Source organism: Trichosurus vulpecula, chromosome 4, assembly GCF_011100635.1.
Source record: "Trichosurus vulpecula isolate mTriVul1 chromosome 4, mTriVul1.pri, whole genome shotgun sequence".
In the NCBI taxonomy this organism is placed as follows: domain Eukaryota; kingdom Metazoa; phylum Chordata; class Mammalia; order Diprotodontia; family Phalangeridae; genus Trichosurus; species Trichosurus vulpecula.
The window spans coordinates 189,775,043-189,799,072 of record NC_050576.1 but is presented as its reverse complement, the minus strand read 5'-3'; the positions used below and the strand labels follow the sequence as shown (position 1 = coordinate 189,799,072).

The window sequence follows — 24,030 nt, the reverse complement described above, 5'->3', positions numbered from 1 at the left end:
GGAGAGACACAAGGGGAAGCCAGACTGGGCCACAAAGCCAGTAATTCACATGTGGGTGAGTTGCCTACAATCCTAAAGGAATATTTGTTTTCTTTCCCTTTATTCCACATTCTTCTGGATCAGAAAAGGAAGCCCTATGGCCTGATTTGTTTGGCTTCTTCTCCCCCTGAGACATACCTGAGCAGTTTAGAATTCTTTGAGACCTGGGCATTTTCCATGTGGTCCCCAGGATGTGGTTTACTCCTCTTCTTTCTCAAGGGAGGCTACAGAGGACAAGGACTTCTTCAAAAGAGACCAATTCAGAAGAGGGAGACCTGAATCTCAGCTATTGTGTGATCTCTCAGAACTTACTTCTTCTCCCTGAGCCATGTCTGTAACTCATGGATTGTTTAGAGCTAAATGGGACCAGGGAGCATATAGTACAATTCTCTCTTTTTACATGAGGAAACTGTGACCCAAATAGGTCAAGTGACTTGCCTGAGGTCACACAGTAAGTGGCAGAATCAGGATTCAAACCCAGGTCCTATGACTCTACATCAAGTGTTCTTTCCACTTTATGGGTTGCCTTGCCTCCCACAGCAGTCTCTTTCCTCTGTACTACATGAGAATAGATGAAAATGTGTGGGATAATGCTTTAACCTACAAAACAGAAATCCAAGATGGTAGTATAATCATCTCCCTTCACTGGGCCTATTCTCACACCACTTATTGACTCCAAAGTCAACTTAAACTTTTTTTGATGTCTTTGATAGGAAGCAGTTAGTGACAAATAGTGAACAGTACTAGAACATTTATGCCGGGGAGCTCTCTGGGTCCATAGACCACCCTAAGTCCCTTGTTTGCAAATACCTATGGGGTAGAGAATTAAAAAACCATTCTGTTATGCTATTTATGGTAATCAGTGCAAAGGTCCAGCAATTTCCAAAGGAAAACTCTCTCAGGGGGAGAGAGAGAGAGAGAGAGAGAGAGAGAGAGAGAGAGAGAGAGAGAGCAAGCAAGCAAGCACTAGAGGGAGGGAAGGAAAGAGAGACAGTCACAGAGAGAGAGGATGTTGAAATGCTGCAGAGAATTTAGATTAAAGGTGAAAAGTTCACACCACTTCATTTTCTTCTGACTGCAACTTCTTGAGAATTGAGCAAATGTCGGTTTGAATATGCATACTGTCTTTGGAGTTGATGCTATCCTCCCTGCAGGATTCAAATGCTCTAGTGTTCCTCATATTGAGCGATTTCCCACAATGACATTTCCAGATGGATCTCTCCTTGGGCCCCTTTTCCAGCTGCCTGCAGAGGCAAGCTTTATTCAGGGGAATGACTGTGAAGCCAGGAATTCTTTCACTTGGCTTCCCTATCCTGAGCTATAAACTATAACATGGTGTTAGTAATGAGTTCAGACCCTTCAGAGAAGTTTTTCATGTGAGTATACAACAAATGTGAGTTCTCTTTCTCTATTTATAACTCTTCTTGGTAAAGGGAATTGTCTCCTTCTTCTGATTATTTTCTCTCTATGATGTTTGAGTTCAGTAACTACTGGTTGCTGAAGGAAATGTCTGAAGCCTCTCTTTGTATTTTCATCTGAAACATAAGGACTCCTTGTGTTGTTTTCAAGGAGCACTTAAGAGTAGACGGTCAAATTGGAGACTTTAGTTTAAACACAATTTCCCTAGAGCACACTTCCTCCTCAACTCTCATCCCCCTCCCAAATTGGACCATGAGGGCTTTGAAACCCCTACTGTTTTGTTTATCCCAGCATTTGTATAAAACAGAACAAAAGACAGAGTTGCTGGTGGTATTGTTCTTTGCTTGCTGCAAATCCCTAGGCATCACTCCTTGCTCTCTTCCAAATTGCTGTTTGCCAGAGCCAAACTAGGGCAGGGCAACAGGAGCTTTATTCCAGGCATCAACATTTTCGAGGCATACTTCTGAAGACCTTTGTTGCTATACCTTATATGTACCTGAGGGTACTTACTCCATTGACTTGCAGAGCATGTGAGGTAATGAAGGAACAGGGTAGCTGCAACAGGTGTCAGGGGGAAAGGAAGAGATGTGTGTAGACAGACCTTTCCCCTCTCTTCCCCCCCCAGTCCCCCTCTATTACATTTTTTGGTTAGAATATCCCTTCCAGAGCTAATGTTCCTTGTCCCGAGTGAACAAAGGTAACCCTGGGGAATAATGCTCCCTCTCCTCTCACACCGATTTTGTTCTGGATACTAAAATTCCTAGTTAGGACCCTGCAGTCTGACACTGAACAAACCCCACCCCCTGGTATGCCCTCGCTCCTGCATCTCCATCACAGCTGCCAGCTGCAAGTGTCTAGGGGAAAAGAGTGTTCTCCAGGAGAGAACTACCCTCACTGCACCCTCCTTCCCCCAGCCCTCTTTAGGCTTCTCCTTTCCCTGATGTTTTTAGCTGCTTTTATTTCTCAGTCCTGCAAAAGTCTTGGAAAGGCACATGCCTTTCTGGACAGCCAAAATGGTGTGTTTTTAAAGGATCTACTCTGTGCAAGGCATCGTGCTAGGCACTGGAGATACAGAGATAAATAAGGCAATCCCTGCCCTCATGGAGCTTACAGTTCAACAGGCTGCTGTGACACACAGTACAGATAAGTATTATTAGATCATAGGGTTTAGACCAGGAAAGGAATTATCTATTTGTGGATTAGAGATTATCTAGTCTGATGATTCTCAAAACTTTTTGGTTTCAGGACCCTTCTAAAATTATTGAGGACCCTGCCCCACCAAAGAGCTTTTCTTTATGTGGACGATATCTACCATCCTAGTATTATTATGAAAATAATTTTGCCCTTGTGGACTTCCTGAAAGGATCTTGGAGATGCCGGAGGTCCCTGAACGACACTTTGAGAACTTCTGATCTAGTCCAATCCTCTTATTTAACAAATGAGGATACTGAGGCTCAGAGATACTAAGTGCCTTATCCAGGTTGTACAGGATGATCAGTCAACAAATACTAAGTACCTACTAAGTCCCAGGCACTAAAGATACAAAGACAATGAATAAAACAATCCATACTTGCAGTGATCATAGCGTGGAGTAAAGGCTTGTAAGGCAGGCAAAGTGCTGTAAGAAATCTGAGAAAGAAGAGATTGCTTCTGCCTAGGGATCAGGGAAGGAAGGCTTCTTTGGGGATTGAGCATTTGAGCTGGATCTTGAAGGATGGGGAGGAGGGAAGACAAGCGTTCAAGGTGGAAGGGACGGTGTGAGGAAAGGCAGGGAGGTGGGAAAGCATGGGGACCCCCCCCCCCCCGCCACCTCCAGTCTTTTGACAAAGCTGTGCTCTGAAGATAGGTGTCTGGGCCATGTGCCCAAGGCCTAGGAGAAATCAGGTAGCGAGGTGAGAGGAGGAAAATCTTTTTGGCTTTTCCTTTATCTTCTCCTTTGATTTTGATTTCTATTTTTAAATTGATGCCTTTTGTTTTATATCTCACCATATCACATTCATTTCCAAATATATCCTTCCCCCACCTTACCTTTGTTCCTTTATAACAAAGATTTAAAAAGAAAAACAGTTGAACTAAACCAAACCCACACCCCAACCAGATCTGACAAAATATGCAACATTGCCCGCCCCCGCTAAGGGGGAGGCACCTATGTTTTCTCAGCTCATCTCCAGTGCCAAGCTTGGTCATTACAAATGCACCTGCATTTAGTTTCGTTTTCTTCTTGCTTGTTTCCTTTAAATGGTTGTATTTATTGTATAGATTTTTTTTATTGGTTATGCTTACTTTGTTCTGCATGATGGATTCATACAAGTCTTTCCAGGTTTCTCAGGATTCTTCACATTTGTCATGTTTTTTAATGTGTAATCATATTATTTAGCCATTTTCCAATCAATGAACTCCACTTTCTTTCCATTTCTTTGCTATTATAAATGGTGCTGCTATGTGTGTATGTATATATATATATATGTGTGTGTGTGTGTGTGTGTGTATATGTGTCTTTATGGCTACATACACACAAAACATGTGCATATATATACATGTATTTATGTGTGTGCATGTATGTGTGTGTATATATATATATATATACATATTATATATATATGTGCTTTTTTTTCCTTTGATGTCCTTAAAGTATGTACATCTTTGGGTCGAAGGGTATGGACATTTTAAACATAATTTTCCCATTTGATTTTTAAGGGTGCTATCAGGATGAGGGGGAACATAAGGAGACCCACTTTGTAATCTTTGTAAACTGATATTTGTGTAAAGCTCTGAGGATAGTAAATAAATAGTAAATAAAATAATTCACTTTTTATTGTCTAGGCTAAATTGTTGTGGGTAAGATGACGAGCTTTATAGATTTAGAGTTGGAATGAATCTTATAGATTACCTAGTTTAATCCTTACATTTGCCATAAGAAACAATGGACTTGAAGAATTCAGACAAGCATGGAGAGACTTATTTGAATTGATGTAGAGTGAAGTGAGCCCCCTGGGAAAAAATTAAAATTTATCTCTTTATAAAAATCAAAACCATGCCTCCAAAAGACCAACCTCAAACTCCAAAACTTAACACTAATACTTGGTACTAGAGAAGAAATAAGAATATGTACCTATCATCCTTCTTTGCAGAGGTGGGGAAATAGTCTATACCATCGCCTATACTGTCAGCTTCAGTTAATGTGTTATATTTGCTGAACTGCTTGGGTTTTTTCTCCTATCTTTTTTAGTTACAAGGATGGGGGGATATATTCAGAAATGAAGGTGAAGTAAAAAAATTTTTTTAGTTGTTATAGCCCAAATTAGGTTGGCCAGGGGCTAGTTTTCCACTCCTGCTTCAGGCTCCATCCCTGATCAGTGAATCACTAGTCTAGCTGAAAACAGCAGCCATAGAGCTCTCTTCTCTTCCTGTGTCTTCTATGCTCTTACTCTCCCCTTTCCAACATTATTCATGTCCCTTGTTCCACCCTCTCTCTCCAGGGCAGGAATGAGTGAAAGAGTGAGAATTAGCCGTATAAGAGTAAAGGCTAGGGCCATGTGGACCTTGATAGAATTTTTAGGAGGAAGCCAGTGGGGAGTCAGGTGGGGCTCCTGAGAAGGTATTTGCCCCCCCAAAGTTGGGTGGCAATAATTTGTCATGGCAGAGAGAGGGAAGAGCTGCTCTGAGCCCCCTTTGAGACCTGCCAAGTGGCTTTACCACTTGGGTTTGCTTGATTAGTTTGGAGGTTCACCTTTGTTTGGCTGAATCTGGCCTCAGTATCCTCATTATCTGAGGATGGAGCAAGGTGCTGGCCTTCTGTACATCCGATGGCTTTGGCCTATCCATGTCTTTCTGTGTGATTCTTTGTTCATTTGTATTCCCTTCCTTACAGTATCTCTCCAAGACAGCAAGATGTTTGAACTATTCTTTGCCCCAGCAAGGAAGCTGTACAAGGGGGAGCAGTAGGGAGACAGAGCCAAGTGGTCCTGGAAGATAGCACCTGAGGCTTCTTATCTCTGGTGCCTTTTTCTTTACCATTGCCCAAGAACTGAAAGCCCCCACCACTGCTCAGCTAAAGGGTGAAGTGGCCTGGCCTTTTGCCAGGGTTCTCAGCCAGGTGGTAGAGCCTCAGAGGCTGGTGCCTGCGATGGACCGATAACACCATGAGGGTGCTGTAAACAGGACACTCCACCCTTATTCAATGGCCCAGCCTCAGCCCCTGCAGCCTGTCCTGGCTATCCTGGTCTAAAACTCTGGTCCTGGGCTTGATGGTTCCATGATCTCATTTCTGGTGGTGCATGCTTCTTTCCCCTCATGTTGATTGTCCTCCTCCCCCATCCCAAATCTGAAAGAACGTACCCAATCCCTTCCCTAAATGAATCTAGTAGCCTTCTTAACCACAGACAGCTGTGGTGACTTCCTCTTGTGGCTTTTCTTCCTCTTCCTAAGACAAGAAACTCTGCTGGGTGGTGTCCAACACCCAACTCTGTCAAAATCTTCCTTGGGAAGTCTGACAAACCCAAGGGGATAGAAACAGGGGGCAACCTACCCCCAAGCTTATATTGTACCCACTCAGGTTAATTAACTGGGGCCAAGATCCAGTTGGCTGAGCATGCTTAGATGTAGCTCTGTAGCTCCTGCTGATCCCTTTTTGAATTAAAGGTTGTCCTGATTCCCTTTTGACAATAATAACAGTCGTAATACCTATAGCTACCATGCTATAAATAGGACAGTCCACCTCACTTCAGCCTTTCCTCAGTGCATGGCCTTCCTAACAGAACTAGGACTCCATATAACTTCCACAAGGATCATGGCCTGAGTTATAAATTGCCATTTCCACTTTTTGCTAGGGGACATAAGCAATGATAATTCACATATAGCATTTAAAGCTTGCAAAGTACTCCACAAACATGCTTTTATTTGCTCCTCATTTGAACCCTATGAGGCAGGAGCTTTTCCCAACAAAGTCCAGTCTTCTTCCCCTCTCCTTCAGACCCAAAGGAGGTATTACTGTTGTTTGCATTACCCTGAAAAGGGCCTAGCTGGGCCAAAAATCTTTGAAGGGAAGGGGGGAACTGGCAAAAGAATAGGTGACAGAGAAAGGTAATTCTTTCATCTTGTACCTGACTATGGGCTGCACCAAGAGGAGGAGGGTGGTTGTTGTAGAGGTCAGGGACCAGGAGCCAGCTTTCCCCATCTTTCAGCAGAAGAAACTAGGTAGACCCATGAGTTCTTGATGACAAAGGAGTCAGAATTTATGCCTGATTGCTCAGGTCAGAACTCTTTCTCTAGGTGAATTCAGTCAGAGAGGCCAGTGATTCTGACTGGGGAATATCCTGATTTTTTTCCTTGTTCTCTGCCTTTTGACTGTTAGTGTTGCTCTCTAGGAAGGCGAAAAGATGCCAGTCAATTGCTGGTCACAAAGCACTAAGGAAGGACTAGGAAGTACTTGTATCTTCATGTATTCCAGGATTGTAAGTACTCCTCATCTTTCATGAGTGTAGTGAATGGAAAATTAGCTATTACAGAGAATAAGTATCCAGTGTGTGTTATTGAAAAAGGCGGCATAGAACCAGAAGTGATGTATGACTGGTACAAAACCCACATAGATAAAGCGTCCTAGTCCCTTGAACAGCAAAGAGATCAAATAAGTCAATACTTAGAGAAATTAATTCAGGCTGTTCACTGGAAGGTCAAGTACTGAAATCTGAAGCTTAAATACTTTGGCCGCATAGTGAGAAGACAGCACTCATTGGGAAAGACTCTGATGTTGGGAAGGATTGAAGGCAAAAAGAAAAGAAGGAACAGCAGAGGATGAGATGGACAGATAGTGTCTTGGAAACAATGAACATGAACTTGGACAGACTTCAAGAGATAGTAGAGGACAGAAGGACCTGGCATGTTATGTATCTTCCATAGGGTCATGAAGAGTTGGACACAATTGAATGACTGAACAACAACGAAGCATAGCCCAAGGGGGTGGTGGAAGCAGCTCCCCTTTCTCTCTTTGAGAACTGCTTCTTCCAGATTGTGGTGAAATAGACTTGAGAATTATGACATCCAGATCTCTCCTCTGCCCTGTGTTCTATGCCTTGCTCTTCTGCCTGCCTTTTTGCTCCTTGATATGTAATTTACATAAATTTGCCTTTCAGAACTTTGTGCCTTATGTGTGGGTTTGTATGATTCTAGGAGACTGAGGTGACAATATTTTGTTAATAAGCTGCTCTGGGAGGTGAAAGCTCCTAAAAGAGTCAGATCTACCCTTTGACCTACACTCAAAATGAAAGTGATGCGAGGAGGCAGTGTGGAGGAAATACAGCCAAGGTCCAGGAGATGGAACTGCTTTTGTGTGCTTTGTAACTGAGGGCAAACTAATGACATCCTTAGCCTATAAAATGGTGGAAGTAGTTCCTGCCCCTTCCTGTTTCATAGGGAGAGTGAGCAAAAATTAATATAATCAAGTCTTAAATTATCTTTACCAAGGGAGGAGACCATTGGTTCTGATAAAGCTAAGGAGCCACTAATTTTAAAAGTATTATCTTTAGAATAATACATTTCGATTAATAGCAGATTTACTTTCCTAAATTTATTAGGCTAATTTTAAAAATGAATTTGTATTGCACGATGGTGTTTCCTTGCTTCTCTCCCTTGACATTGTGAAGCTTTGTTTTGCTTTGTTCAGCAACAAGATGATTATAACTTCTTTCCTAGTACAGTTTGTTGTAGCCTCTCCTCCTTATTCTGTGCATGTTTGTTTTCATGTTTGTCTCGTTTGCAGCAAATTGCTAGATTTTGTTTTCATATCCATTCTACCATTCTCTTTCATTCTATTGGACTACTTAATCCATTTACATTTAAGATGCGATAGTTAAGTTTTGTATTTTCCTGTATTTCTTTTATATTGTTTTGTCTATACCGTTCTTTTTTATAGTCAGTACATTGTCCTTACAGTTAGTTTTTGCTATTAGTAGACCACTTTGGTGCTAGTCTATCCCTACAAATTTACCAAGTTGCTTAGATTTACTTAAATTGTTAATTTCTCTTTCTCCCTATTTATATGTGTATTTAATTATCTACCCTTCCTCTTCCACCCAGATAAACCTGTGGTTAAAAATCTTTCCACTCCCTCTGTCTGCCCCAAACCACTTAGCTTAAGTAGCATTCTCTTGTGGTGCCTTTTTTTTTTTTAAAAATAAGTTTAGAATCCTCCTATTTCTGTCACATCTAGTCTATTATGAACTCTATTCTGTGATTCATAGGCTGTATATCCTTTTTTTCTTATGGCTTTCATGAGAAGTAACATTTAGCTACCAGATTTGGGGGGACCAGGAAAAGACTCCTGCAGTTGATCTGAGTCTTGAAGGCAGAGATCCTAAGAGTTGGAAGTTATTAGGGAAACAGCCAGGGCAGAGGCATGGTTAGAGAGTGTCATGTGTGAGGACCAGCCTATATACCAGTGTGGATGGATTGGGTGGGGAGGAGGAGGGTAAAATGTCAGAAAACTGGGAAGGGTAGAAAGGAGCCAGGTTGAGGAGAGCTTTAAATACCAAAGAAAAAAGTTTATATTTGATCCTAGAGGTGATAGGAAGTCATTGGAGTTTATTGGTTGGCAGGGTGTGGGAAGGGAGTCGTGGGGATGGGGAAAGGTAGTGACCTTAATTAAGACCTGGGCTTTAGGAAAATCACTTAGGAAGTTGTGAGGATAGATTGGAATGGGGAGGAAAGTTGAGGCAAGGAAACCACTTAGAAGACAACTGCAGTAGTTGAGACAAGATGATGAGGGCCCGAATGATGGGTGAGAGTGGAGATAATGGAACATGGACAAGCAAAAAGTTGAGCTTTACAACTCAGATGAGCTTTGTAACTCAGAGGTTACAACCCTGAGTGACTAGAAGGATCCTGGTGCCCTTGACAGTTCATGATGGGTCCCAGTTTGAAATGCCCCATAGGCATGGAATTCAGAAGAGAGGCTAGGGCTGGATATAGATCTGGGATTTTCATGGAGCTGATAATTGATTCCATGGGAGCAATGAGATCTCCGAGGGAGAGACTATAGAGATAAAAGAGGGTAAAGGGAAGAGCCTTAGGGGACATCCACAGTTAGTGGGAATGACATGGATGGAAATCCAGTAAGGGAGACTAAGGAGGGCCAGTCAGACTAGTAAGAGAACCTAGGAGGGAGAAGTGTTGTAAAAACCCAGGAAGGAGAGAACATACAGGTGTATACTGATAGTGTCAGAGGCTGCAGAGAAGTGTCAAGGATGAGGACTGAGAAAAGGCTATTAGATTTGGCTATTCAGATATCATTGGTAACTTTGGAGAGGACATTTGAAGGTGAATGATGAAGTTAGAAGTCAGATTTCAGAAGATTTAGAAGAGAATATGAGGAAGGGAACTAGAGATGCTCAGTGTGTAGTAGTTTTTTTTAAGGAGTTTAAATGAGAGAGGAGGAGAGATAGGATAATAGTTAGCAGGGATGGTAGCATACATGATGGGTCGTTTTAGGGGTGGGGAAAACATAGGCATGTTTGTAGTCAGAGAAGGATGCATTAGACAGGAAGCAATTGAAGATTAGACTGAGTGGGGATGATTATGGCAGCAGTCTGCTGGAGAAGATAGCACCAAGGGCCCATATATAGAGGTTGACCTTTGCAAAGAAGAAGGACCACCTCTTCATTAGAGACTGAAGTAAAGGAGGAGATACTGGGTAATGATTTTAACATGCCGTGTGATGAGAAGGGGAGGAATAAGGGTTTTTGGCGAATTGCCTCCATTTTTTTGTGAAGGTCGTCAGCTGGGAGGGGTTGCTATAGGAAGCTTGAGGGAAGAGAATAATGTTTGGAACAGCTGCTGTTTGTGAGTGGGCTAAACAGTCAATTAAGGAGGTATAGGAGGATTACCTTGGTGCATTGAGGGCTTACATGATATTAGATAGCATAAATTTTTAGTGTATCTATTCATGGTTTTGCGACTTCCTCCAGTTCTGTTCAGGAACATGAGAATAGGAGCAAAGAAGGCAGATGGTGGGATAATTCAGATTTAGGGTTTGGCAAGGTGTGCAGTTGGTGATAGGACAAGAAGGCAAGGGATTCAAGAGCAGAGGAGAATGTAGAGTGAACAGGCTCACCACCATGGGGTCCAGATTGGGAAGTGATGAGCAGGGGTAATGACTTGGGAAAGTACCGAGGAATGAAGGATTTGGAGGTCATGGTCAAGATGAAAAGTAGGGTTAGGGGTTGAAAGGCATAGGGAGAGATGGAATGATAAAAGATTACGATTGGATACTGGAATTTTAGAATTGATGAACATCGAAGTGAAACATACTTGTGTGTACATGTATGTGGTGCAAGACCATTTCTGTGAGTAGCAGAAAAGTAGTAGAGGAAAAATAGGTCTTGGGAAATGAGTTGACTGAGGAAATGGAAAGTTAGGGGGTTTGAAGGAACATCAACGTTTATGCTGAAGTCCCCTAGTGTGAGTATAGAAGTGGAGAGGGAGACTGTTCACTAGGCTACCAGCATTTAGATTGGGTGATAAATTTGAAGGCCTCAAAGGAGGCCTGAAATGCCTCTTTTCATTGGAGGTTCATCTTTTTTCATAAATGATTAAGTTCAGCTTTGCAACACATATTATTTTGCTTATGACTTTAGCCCTTTTGCTTTTTTGGAGTTTCTTGCTCTGGGGAGCCTGCAAAATTCTTTTTTTGCTAGGGATTTTTAGTTCATTTTCCTTCATACTTGCTCAACGTTTTATGGCCTTAAATTTTTTTTATTAATTTTTTTTTTTACCATATTTCTTTCTTACTACTATTCATTTGCTTTGAATCTAGCCTTTCTCTTATGGGCTTTTTTTCTCCTGCTTTAAAAATTTTTTTTTAATTTTTAATTTTTTTTTAAGTTCTCAGTACCTTGTCTATGAATTTCCTCTTCTCTCTTTGGCTCCCACCACTTCTACTGTTTCAGAAACACTCCCCGCCCCCAACCCACCCAATCCCCTGCCAAGAGTAGACTGTTGGGAGAAGGGGCCGACCCTAATTTTCCACTGTCATGGAAACTCCTTTGATTCCTTTCCCCTCTAGCTGGTTTGTTGTCTTATCCTCTCCCTTCCCCACCAATTCCCAACAGTGGCACCAGTGACTTTCCTTGGCTGAATAGAATCAGTGGCTTGTGTTGTCTATACCCAGAGCGTTAATGGAGTTGGGAGGGGAGAATATTTCATAAGACTTCTACTTCGTGTGGTATTTCTATCTTAGCTTTAATCACTATAGATTTGGTGCATATTTCTTCCTTTTCGGTTGCTAGATCTACTACTCTTCCATTTTACCACTCTGGATGGCAGGTAGAAATCCATCTAGGATTAAATATTGCCTTGGATTGTGGGACATCAAATTGTTTGTAAATGTGAAAGCATTTTGTTCTGTTACACTTTTAATGAATATATTATAGCTAAGATTCAATTATTGATGACTGTTGGGATAGCTTGGATAATCGAAACTTAGATGATTTCAGAAAATTAAAAATTTACCACTATTTTCAACCTCTGCCTTCACTATACATCATACTGTATATTCTATTGAAATGAATTAATTCGATTGGCTCCCAGCTTCCCTCTGCTTCAATTTCACTGCCCAATATGTCTGCCTGAAAGGACAGAAAGAAATCAAAGTCATGGATATTACCCAATTTGTATTCTTCGTCCCCAGACAATTGAAGTAGGCATTATTATTTTCATCTTGATTGTCTTGCTTCCCTGGAATTGAATTCTGAGAAAAGTATGAGTTGTCAGTAATATAGATTGACTACTTAGTCTACTCAAGACCTTCTACTCTAGATACTGAGAGATCTAAAGGGTAGGAGAGGCCTAGTCCCTTTTCTTAGAGAAACACAGGTCTGGGCAGAACCCGAAGACCTTTTTTTCATCTAAACAAACGAGATTTGACACGATATCAGGAACACTGCATGTATAATTATGTGGTCTCCTTGGAATGACTTGGCCTTCTCTAGACAGGTTGAGCTTTTATTAAATGTTTATTCTGTGCCAGGCATTGTACTAAGGCCTGGGGATACAAATGCAAGCAAATAATAAGACCTTACATCCTAATGGGGAAAAACAACAAATTAAAGGGTTTTGGAGAGGGGCTGGCAAGGAGGATTTACTTATCAGAACCAGAGAAGCCAGAGGCTCCACATCCAAGGTTCGGGAGGGAGGTGAGAGCTGAGAACAAAAGCCATGCTATGATGGCTAATGACAAAAGGGTCCCCATCCTTGCTCAAGTGTCTCTTTCTTACTTCCTCCTCTTCCTTCTTTACTTTTAAAGCAGCTTATCCAAAATAGTAAAAAATAACAGATGATTCTGGAAGAAAAAGTGATAAGGGTCTTATAGAGTTAGGGAAGCTGGCTGGCTGAGGGTGGTTACTACATTTGATTTCTCTGTGCTGACATCAGTATGTGGGCTGTGCTCTCTTCTAGCCAGTGTCCCGTGTTCAGTGGCCCCAGAGAAGTCCATATGTAGACACCGACCTCCCCGAGTCCGACGCACATTCTCCCTGGACACAATCCTTGGCTCCTACCTACTGGGCCAGTGGCCTAAAGATGCTGACGGCACCTTCACCTGCTACACCAATGACAAGGCCACCCAGGTAATGGAGCTTTCCCTCATTTTCCCCAGCAGGTGTGGGACTCAGATGGTGATCCAGCTAAGGGGCATTTGATCAATAACATAATTCATCCACACTAATAGTAAAGAGCAATGGCTCATATAATTGCCATGTACTGGGATAATATTCAAACGTAATGTTTTGTCTACCTAGATTAATAGTAATATGATTTGCATTTCCTGAATACCCACCCAAATGGTGGAAGATAACAGTCATCTTGGGATTTTAAATTTTACTGTGAATAATTCCTGTTTGGATACCCAAATTGAGTTTGCTTTGCCTTTGGAATTAGTTATGATTATTTTAAAAGTAAATTTACCTTCCTAATGATATGTTTAGGACAGTAATAGATTGTGTTCCTTGAATATGCCCCAACTGAAAGGGGTATGGTGACCTGGGAGTGTGAAAAAGGGAGAAATCAGACTGGAATTGAAAGTTTGCTCATGGAGAATAGAGAATTGACTTCTAGTTGTAGAGAAGGTGATAGATTTTATATCTGTAGTATCAAAGGTCCTATTTTTCCTATTATTTATTTTGTTAAACATTTCCCAATCATGTGTAAAAATTTTTAACGAGCATTTTTTAAACTTTTGAATTTCAAATTCTCTCCCTTCTCTCCTCATCCTTGAGAAGGCAAGCACTTTGATTTTGATTATCCTAAAATATTCTTATTGATTAATAAACCTAGAAATGTCCTCCAGAGAACATCATCCATGCCTCTTTGGGCTATGACACTATACCTTCAAACTTCTTTACCTTCTTCTCTTGACAGAGTCAGAAGATCTAGGTTCTAATCCCAGATCTTCCACTTGATACCTGTGTGATCTCTGGCCCTCTACAAAATGAGCATGTTGAACTAGATGACCTCCGGTTCATGTCAGCTCTGGAGCCCTGTGATCACTTGATATTTTCTCATCTTCCTGTCTCCTTAAGGGAAATGTTCCCCAAGGTCATCTCTCCTCTTTTTATTCGCTCCTCTTCTTATCCCCACTTTGGCAACCTCATTGACTTGCAAAAATTCCAACTATTGCTTCTAAGTAAATGACTCCCAAGTCTTTATCTTTAGCACTGACCTCTCTCCTGAGTTCCAGACCCACACCCAAAAGGTCAAGGGAACTGACAGTCCTGTCAGCATGTCAAACTAAACATGATCAAAACAGATCTTCCCACAAAACCTCGTATTGACTCCTCTATTTCTGTCTGTGAAAATACCATTTACCCAGTCTCATGTTTGAAGCCTTGTTTTTTTCCTTCTTTTTTCTCTCTCCTTTCTCATAATAGTCAGTTATCTTAAATATATCCTTTCTTATCTACTGCTACTATGCATCCTTGTTCAGACCCTATCACACCTGGGCTACTGAAACAGATCTTCCTGCCTCCATTTTCCTCCCTCCTGCTCCCTGTCTTTCCTCATGCTGCCAGAATTATCTTCCTTATTCACGGATAGGGTCCTATAGCCTCCAAGTTCTTAAAAGTTCCTTAGCTTCTATAGAACACAATCTCAACGCCTTAATATATAGCCTGCAGGACTAGCCCTCTACCACCTTTCCCTACTACCTTATCTTATCCTACTTATCTTCCATATACTCTGTGGTCCAGCTAGACTAGACTCCCTCTCCCCCTATATGACCAACTCTTATGTAAGCTTCATACATGAAGGCAGGTATCTTGTCTTTCTAAACTTTGTATCTCCCCTTCCCCTGTCTGTGCCTAGCACAGTGGTCTGCTTACATTAGGCACTTATTGTTAGTTGAATTTAATTGATAGTATAACCCTCCCCAGAGAGTTATCTATCAACTAAAATTATCAATACATACTATATGCATACTTTAGAGATATTGAGGGTTCGGTTCCACACCACTGCAATAAAGAGACTGTTGCAATAAAGCAAGTCACAGGAATTTCTTGGTTTCCTAGTGCATATAAAAGTTATGTTTACACTTGACTGTAGTCTATTAAGTGTGCAGTAGTATTGTGTATTGTGTTCATACCTTAATTTAAAAATACTTTATTGCCAAAAAATGCTAACCATCATCTAAACCTTCAGCAAGTCATAATCCTTTTGCTGGTGGAGGGTCTTGCCCAGTGGTGGGATTCAGCCAGTTTGCACCAGTTCAGTAGAACCTGTATCTAATCTTAGGTTGAGTTCGGTGAACTGGTTGTTGGGAGTGGGGGTGGGGGTCCTGCGTCTGCCACAGCAGTGGTGCCTCCTCCTCGGCTTGGTTCTGTGGAGAACTGGTTGTTAATTTATTTGAATCCCACCATCGGGCTTGCCTCCATATTGATGGCTGCTGACTGATCAGGGCGATAGTTGATGAAGGTTGGGGTGGTTGTGGCAATTTCTTAAAATAAGACAACAATGAAGTTTATTGCATTGATTGACTCTTCCATTAATTTAGACACTTAGAGGCCATTATAGGGTTATTAATTGGCCTAATTTCAGTATTGTGTCTCAGGGAATAGGGAGGCCTAAGGAGAGGGAGAGAGACAGGGGAATGGCTGGTTGGTGGAGCAGTCAGAACACACATGACATTTATTGATTAAGTCCACTATCTTATATAGGTGAAGTTCATGATGCCCCAAAACAAATAGTAACATCAAAGATCACTGATCACAGTTCATCATAACATATAATAATAATGAAAAAGTTTGAAATATTTCAAGAGTTACCAAAATGAGACACAGAGACACAATGTTAGCATATGCTGTTGGAAAAATGGCACTGATAGCCTTGTTCAACAGGGTTTCCACAAACCTTCAATTTGTTAAAAAAAAAAAAAAAAAAAGGCAATATCCGCAAAGTGCATTAAAGTGAAACACTAAAACAAAGTATGCCTGCATGCAACTTGGGCCAGGGCTTCTTGGGGTTATTTTTTCCCAATAGCCACTCTGAAATCTTTCCTGCTCAAGTTATACCCATTCCTTTTTGTCCTTATTGAAATAGCCTGGGAGTTGGTCACCACCTTCTCTACCCCTTTCCTCATAGGTTTAAATCCCTTCTTCACACCCCTCCAGAGCCCTCTCTCTTCTCCAGGGCACATAATGCCAATTTTCACTTTTTCTTACAGGATATATTTCTAATAGTCATTAGCAAGTATTTGAATGTCTAGCACTACCTTGCGCACGTTGGGATGAAGGAAATAAGATTGGGCTTGGAACTCAAAAAGCTTGTGTTCTTGTTCAGAGAAGATGAGTGAGGATATATCCAAAGAATCGGGTGTAGCCAGAAGGTGGGCAGCAGAGAAGGTAGAGAAATCAGGCTCTCGTCATCAAGGAGAATTGGCTACAAAGTGATTTACCACAGGAGGTGTTTGAGAAGAACAGTGAGGCAGGATGGTGGGACCTGGAGACAGATCTCTACACTGCGAGGTCACAGGGCCTTGTCCAGAGATTCAAGCCACCGCTGTTCCTCACTCCTTAGAAAAGGGTGCCTTCTATTACCCCATATCCATGGGCATTTTCCACATTGTTCAGGCAGGAATCTAGATACTACATTTCCTTTTGCCCAAGCAAGAGAGGTCTTTCAGGAAGAATGCGATTTTAAGTGGCAAGAGAGTCTGTTAGCTCTGGGCAATATCTTGTTTTAGTCTACAGGTTTCCTTGTACTTTGATCTGTACCCTTTCAGCCTTTGTTCCCGACTTTCGAGGAAGCCCTCATCTCCTTCCTTAGCTGCAGCTTTCTTCTACAGCTCAAGGCTGAGTTAGATTTTCCTTGGCTGGGTCTGAAGGTCTGGGCTCCAGCCTCTCTGTGTTTTTGGTCAAGCTGCAGCTGTAGGCCAGATCTTTTATATAACAGACCCGGGCTCACTGCCACAGTGAGGCAGAGGTCAGAGATGCTCTCTCCTCAGGCTTGGCGGATCCAGGGCCACACGGTTCTCTTCTTTCCTGTGGATGGGCTCCAGACCTCTAGGAACTCGTAGCAACCTGTAAATATTGTGTGGCAGCAGCAGCAGCAAAGGAGAATTCAGAAACTATGGGCATCCATTCCCCGCCTTTCTGTCTCTAAATCAGAAGATCTGCTCTACCCATGGAACTTCTGGCCTCTTCAGAATTTCTTTGTAGTAAAGGGTCCCATTCCATTCAGGAAAAGAATTTGGATCTCCCTTTAACCAAACGGCCTTAGCTTGCTTGAGTTTGGCACTGGAATGTGAACACCCATCAGAGGTGGCAACAGTGTCTATCAATATTGTTTCTCCCCAAGAAATGGGTGTGCATTCACATCACTGTTGAATGACATGGTCCCCAAAAGAAATCGTTTGGAGAAGGATGGAGTAGGGGAGGCAGTGCCCATGAACCTTTGGAGGCTCTTTGAAAGCCAAAGGCTGTTAAAATTTGGGGATGATGCCAGGATACACTGTTTAAACCAATCTAGCGGCTATTACCACTCCACCCCAAATCTCTCTGCCACCCCCTACCATGTCACTTCTACCCATGCCAATACAGTTTGTCATCTGTTATACTCGTTGTAACTGGGATAGGGCCTTACCTCTGCCACCCAAGAGGAAGCAGCTGTACCCTGTATCTTGGAACACATCTGCCTCTGCTTTCCTGGCTGCTACATGTCTTTGCAGTGAGGCCTGAAGCAATGGCTACGGCCTGGGTTGCCCAGCCCTCTTCACATCCCTATTAATGTAGATACTTTCTGAAGCAACTAAGGGTTCTGCCTGACCCAACCTTGATACGGGCAGCAAGCATTTACTGAGCCCTTGCTGTATGCATAGCTGCCAACATCATGTAGCTAAGACGTGCTCTGAGAGCAGAAGTCAGGGTTAAAAACTTTCCACTGACTTTGGCTACAATAAAACAGTCAGCAGGTATTTCCTGCCTGGTCCCACAGGAGCAAAGTTCTATGTTATTAGACATTTGGGGTGCAGAGTGAATTCATCACTCTTTCCACTACCACACTGGCTTTCATGTAAATGGGTTCCATCTCTCCTATTAGACTTTAAACTGCCTAAGAGCAGAGACTGTCTGGTCTTTAGAATTAGGATACCTATGTAACCTTAGGCAACTCATTTAAACTTTCTGAGCCTGTTAGCTCATCTATAAAATGAGAATAATACCTTCACTACCTCTGTCCCAGGGTGATTGTGAATAAAGCACTTTGTAAACAGTAGAGTACCATATGTGGATGAAGTGATTGTTAATAATTACATGATAATAATGATACCAGGTTGGATAGGTTCATGGGGGTAAAGCGTGTTAGCCAGGGGAATGGATAGCATTGAGTCAGTGTTTCTTGGAGGGGATTGCCTTAAATTGTGCGCCTAGAAGAGTGGGTTAGGTTAGGGTGAGAGGGGAAAAAGAGGAATTGTTCCAAAGTTGTGGGGCAACTGGGGCAAAGGAAAATGAGGAGGACGAGGGATTCTAAGAAGTCTGCTTAGATGGAGCAGACAGACTAGGTAGGGATGAAGCAGGAGATGAGGGCACGTGGCAAAGGACTGTGTCCAGCTGGTAGAGCCTTGGAAGGCTGTTCACATGTGGATGTGATGCAGTGAGGTCACTAGAAACCAGAAAAAGGCAAGCATTGAGCAGGGAGCAGACAGATTTAATAAAAGGAGTGTTAGATGATTTATACCTGCATCATGTGAATCTGCAGCTAAATCCATTTCTTCCCCCACACATCTTGGCTAAACAAATAATAAAGTGGGGAATCACTGGCTGAGTGACTGATAGAATTGTACCATCATTGTTGCCGTCCTGGTCTGTAGAGGTTTCTTTGAAGTGTCTGTCAAGGATTTCTCTTTTGCAGTAACCATGTCATCTCTTTCCACCCTTCGCCCCTCCTTCCTCCTAACAGTTACTAGCTAAGGAGAAGCTGCCCAGCCAGCCATTGTGGATTAGTCCTGCCTGGTGAAGGGGCAGGGTGGGCAGCAGCCTATGCCAGTGGCTGTGGTTACCCCCTCTGCCTTCTTGCTGTGCAAAGCATTTTGTCTTCTTGTACTCTATAGAGAGAGGAAGCGGTCTCACCACAGCTGAAACAACTATTTCAGAAAGTTCCTCTGTTGGCCACCTTCTTTTGTAGACAAGACACCGGGGTACCTGCCCCTCCCCATCCCGCACAGGCTTGCTCCCCTCTTTCCAGTTGTTTCTAGAGGATGTGAATGTGTTCCCCACAGTTGGGCTGCTTCTGGACTGACTTGGCCCTTGCAAACAGATCTAGCTGGCATTTCTCAAACACAAGGGGAGGGGAAGACCAGAGGTACAAAGTTCAATATGGCTTGCTTGAGGAAATGCTCCTTCCCTTGTTCATCTTTTTACCTTGTTTTCCACCCAGCCCCAACCCTAATAGCACCTCTTTCCCCCAAACCAGTGTTGCTTTAATCTTTTTTTTTTTGTATTGCTTGAAACCAAGAAAAGAGATAACAAGGCCCTCCCTTTCTTAGCGCTGCAGCAGCATTGACAACTCTTCTGTGGATTCGGCCTTTTGATAAGGGGGCAATAAAGGCAGTGGGGCCAGATGAAAAAAACCAAAGCATTATTGGTCTAATTAACTTGCCTTTTGACTTTTTGGCAGTTCCAGTTCTGCTCTTCCCTACGAGAGCGTGCATTGGTGTGTATGCACGTGTGCTCGAGTGTGCACGCACACACACACACACACACACACACACACACACACACGTGCGCACATCTAGGCATGTGACATGCTGGACTTAAGAGTCCTGGGTACCTTAATACTTTCGAGAAGACTCCTGGCTCACGGACTTCTCAGACTATCCACTTTCATTGGGCCACCTGGCTCTGCATCAAACTGTGTTGGCCCCTAGCCGGCCCAACTGCTGCTTTATACCTAGGACATACTCTGCCGCCATAGTTAATCATAAACAAGGTGAGGAACAGGGCCCTTTGTGTTGCCTTCATGACCTTGGACAAGGCACTAGAACCTTTCTGGGGCCTTATTTTCCCCTGTCAAATAAATGGGTGGGACTGTATTATCTCTTAAGTCCTTTCTGGCTCTAAATGCGCTCAGTGACCGAGGCACCTGTTACAGGGAAACAGATCTGAGTGGGTCTTGGAGACATCTTCTCATTCCAAACCGGGTGCCCCCGTGACATCTAAAACTCTCATCAAGTCCAGAATAGAGTGTATATGCCTTTGTGGTCTTTCCGGTTAGAATGCAAGTTTCTTGAGAGTGAGGATTGTTTCGTTCTTCGTATTTGTTTCTCCGGCACCTAGCACTGTGCCTGGCACATAGTAGACACTTAATAAATATTGGTTGATTGATGCCACCCCCCTCCCCAAACCTCTTTGTGTCCCTTCTGGGTTATTCCCAGAGAGGCTCGTCCTCCTCCCCGACTTCTCCCAGTCAAAACTCCTGCATGCCCTAGACAATTATTGAGCTGCTGCACCTCTGGGATTTCTTAACCTGCAAGTAAGGCTTCTGATGTCTGACCCACGTCTTTCTTTGCATAATCTAAGCATCATCTGCACGCAGTCACTGACGACACTGCCAGACATTGCCACATTTGTGATCAGGCCAAATTCTCCCCTGCGCTCTGGTGTTAAAAATAAGTCTGTTCTAGTGCACTGGCCCCCTTGATGAGGAAGATCTTTTTAGCCATGCTGTGCTATTCCCCCAACCCCAGCAGATTTAGGACTGTTCAGAAAGAATCTCCTCACAGTGCTCTGAAGCAGAGAAGGCCTGGAGGCCTGGTAATTTCTGTTGTGGCCAGGCGGTCAGGGCTCCGAATTGGATCTCTTTCCTAGCTGTGATTTTGTTGTACTTTTAACAATCAGTTCATTACTTCCCTGTGTTGGACACTGGCATGAGACCCAGATGAACTAGGTAACAGCCTGAAGAACATCATTCCCCATCCAGGAAAGAGAACTTCTGCCCTCGAAGCTCCCTGTTTAGCTGGAGAAGAGCAAATATACATAAAATTGAAACAAAAGCAGGAAAATGATCTCATCGAGTCTGTTGGTACAAAAGGGAGATGGAATAAATTAGCCATCAGAGCCAAGTGAGGTGCGCTAGGGGAGGAAGAATAAGAAGAGATGGAAAAGAACAAAGGAAGGAATCTTGAGTGGGAAGAACAGAGATTGTATGTTGGCATTAGGAGCTATCATTAGTTCCTAAGCAGAGAGTAGAGAGGGGTCAAAAAAGTGCTTAAGGGAAGAGATGATTCTGTATTTTTGGAACTTCAGAACTCTTACTGATAACTCACGTCTGCTTCCATTCTCTCTCACATAATGTACCAGGAAAGAAAGTAGAAGAAGAAGGATAGATGGTAGTAGACATTGAGCACAAAATGGGCTACTATTGGAACAGCTGCCCGGAGGAGCTCTGGTGTTCACCAGGCCATGCACTGCAGCCATTGCTACCTTCCCAGGTATAAGGGAATTGGGGAAGCTTCAAGGTTCCTGCTGACCTACTCCATAGTCAGTGGGCCAACTTCCTGGACCTCGGGAAGGGACAGTCACATACCGGCAGGGATAAAAGGGGTGCAGGAAAGAGAATGGCTGCCCAGTCTGCCTTTTCAGGGAGCACTTCCTTTCATAAGTGCCATTTGTAGACATTGTAGACACCTTAAAGGAGCTTCCTAGTTTAGAGAGGAAGAAGCTTTGGGAGGCATGATGAGTTCCAAGGTTTTAATTTACAAAAAGTCCAGCCATCAGGGCCGTTAGGTATGAGCTTGGAAGTGTCAGGGTGATTATGTCCTATGTGCCTCATTTCCAGCCCTAAGTATTCAAGTCTAACCTCAACTTCAGGATTCTGCATCTTCTCCAGAATGTCCCACTGATTTCTTACGGTCTCTGTCCTCTCTAACCCATTTTTCACACAGTTGCCAGTCTTTCCTAAGGTACAATTCTGACTGTGTCACTATCTTTCTTGAAAAACATCGATATTGTTTACTAGGATAAAATATAAGTTCCATAGCCCAACAGGGCTGGGCCAGACTTAACCTTTCCAGCGTTCTTTTAGACAGTATTATTTCCCTTAACACATTCTTCATTCTACCGAACTAGACTTTTGGCTGCTCTCCAAACTCAAGATATCTGCCACCTCTTCACAAGGCCAGCTCAGGTGCCATGCCTTCTCTGATACCAGCCCTATCTTCTTCTCCCCTGAACCCTAAACCTTTCCCTTTCCTAGCCACTGGAGGTGTTAACTCTCCTCTTCAGACTTTCATAGAATTCCTTTTCTGGTATATTCCTTTGCCTCACATTATCTCGTACTAAATGCATCCGTCCATGCCTCATCCTCCACACACACACATATACCCACATCATAAGAGTATTAGCTTCTTAAGGGCAAATGCTGTCATTTTAAAATCTTTGTACCGATGTCTTTTATGTAGTGGGTGCTTCAAAAAAATATTTGTTGCATTATGTTAATTCCAGGTCAGTGGGGGTGGGGAGCATCCTTAGCTTCTAGATACTAACCAGTGAGGGGGATGCCCATATGTTTTAGGGAAAGTGTCCTCTCCAAAACAAGTTTCATTGATTTCCTGATAGATGAATGTCTGGGGAATGAAAAGGAGAGGAGGCAAGATCCTTCTCTATGAAGCTGTGATCCATCTTCATTCTCTTGCTCTGCCTCAAAAGGCTACCTGCCATGACTGCGGTCACAGGGGATGGCGTCTGAATGTCTTCATTGAGTGACTCAGTGGCTGTTGGGTTGTGGGATGTTTTGTTTTTATTTTATTTTCTCCCTTTCTTTGAATTTGCAGCAACTTCTTAGGGGGAGGTTAGCAGAGGTACTAGAAGAAGGTGGTTCCCAGGCTCTCATGTCTTTGGCAGTTTGTCCATAGAAACTAGAGAGGAAATATGGCTACACTAGAACCCTTCTTTTAAAATGGGAAGTGGAGGGCCCATGTAGAGAGCCAAAATCTTGTCATCAGACCTTTGGGGATAGAAAAGGCTGGGCATGAGGCACTGTGGCCCTGTTGTAGCATTACCAGCAAGTTGTCCTCTGACCCCTGCCTCAAGTAAGAGGCAACTTGCCTCCTAAGCAACCACTTCTATTCTGATAGTGCTTTGGGGAAGTTTTCCTCTATGGGGAGCTAAAATCTGTTTCTTTTCAACTTCTAGCTATGTCTCCTGGTTCCACCTTTCTGGAGCCAAGTAAAACAAGTCTGGTACCTCTTTTACACGACAGGCCCTACAGATTCTGGCTGTCATGTCTTCCCCTTTCTTCAAATGTCCCTTTTCTTTATGCTATATATCCCCACCCAGTTCTTTTACCAGATCCTTATATGGGATGTCTTCAGGCTCCCCCACCATCCTGGTTGCTTTTCTCTGGATATGTGGTACCCAGAACTCATTAGCAGAGCTTGACAAAGTAGCTGACAGGCATTTCCTGTGTTTTTTTGGGGCAGTATACCCCGGGAGTAACTGAAAAAAAGACCATACGTGGTCCCCTCCTGTTAGGGAACTACCCACAGTCTAATTATCTCTATCATCAGGAGTTCCTGGACAAGTTGGGGAATTGGAACATATAAAAATGTACACTTAGCAAGTTCAGATGTATTAAGTGCAAACTGCTGAAGCTTCTGGTGCAGGAGAGGATTTAGAGTCCCAAAGATCTGAGGTGGCTGATATAAATCAGAAAAGGCTTCTCAGAGGTGGCTTGGGAAGGAGATGGGGAAGGTTCCAAGGATAGGCTGGGGGAACTCAAGTGGGAGGATATTCAGTGGATCCTGAAGCCAGCTTCAAGGGCCTGCCTGATGCCCAAGGCTGAAGAGCTTTCTGCCTCTTCTTCTTCCCCATAGTCTGCTATAGGAGCTGGTCCACCTCACTACATTTCTCTCCCTCCAGACACCCCTGTCCTGGCATGAGCTGGAAGGTGAGCAAACCGGCTCCTGCACCCACAAGCGCTCTGCCTCCTGGGGTAGCACAGACCACAGAAAAGAGGTAATGGTCACCTTTCCTCTCTGGCCAGGGGATCTGCCCCTTCTGTCCCACTGCCTTTGCCCCATGGTGCCGTGCCTTCATC

General features: G+C 43.2%; 1 protein-coding gene across 1 annotated transcript in view; it reads left to right on the top strand.

The window, feature by feature from the left end:
* FAM117A (family with sequence similarity 117 member A) overlaps positions 1-24,030 on the top strand; it is a 50,255-nt gene that overhangs the window by 16,560 nt on the left and 9,665 nt on the right. The window contains exons 2-3 of the mRNA XM_036758144.1: positions 12,907-13,076; positions 23,853-23,948. Of these exons, the coding sequence (XP_036614039.1) occupies positions 12,907-13,076; positions 23,853-23,948 (266 nt within the window). The remainder of the gene's footprint in view (positions 1-12,906; positions 13,077-23,852; positions 23,949-24,030) is intronic.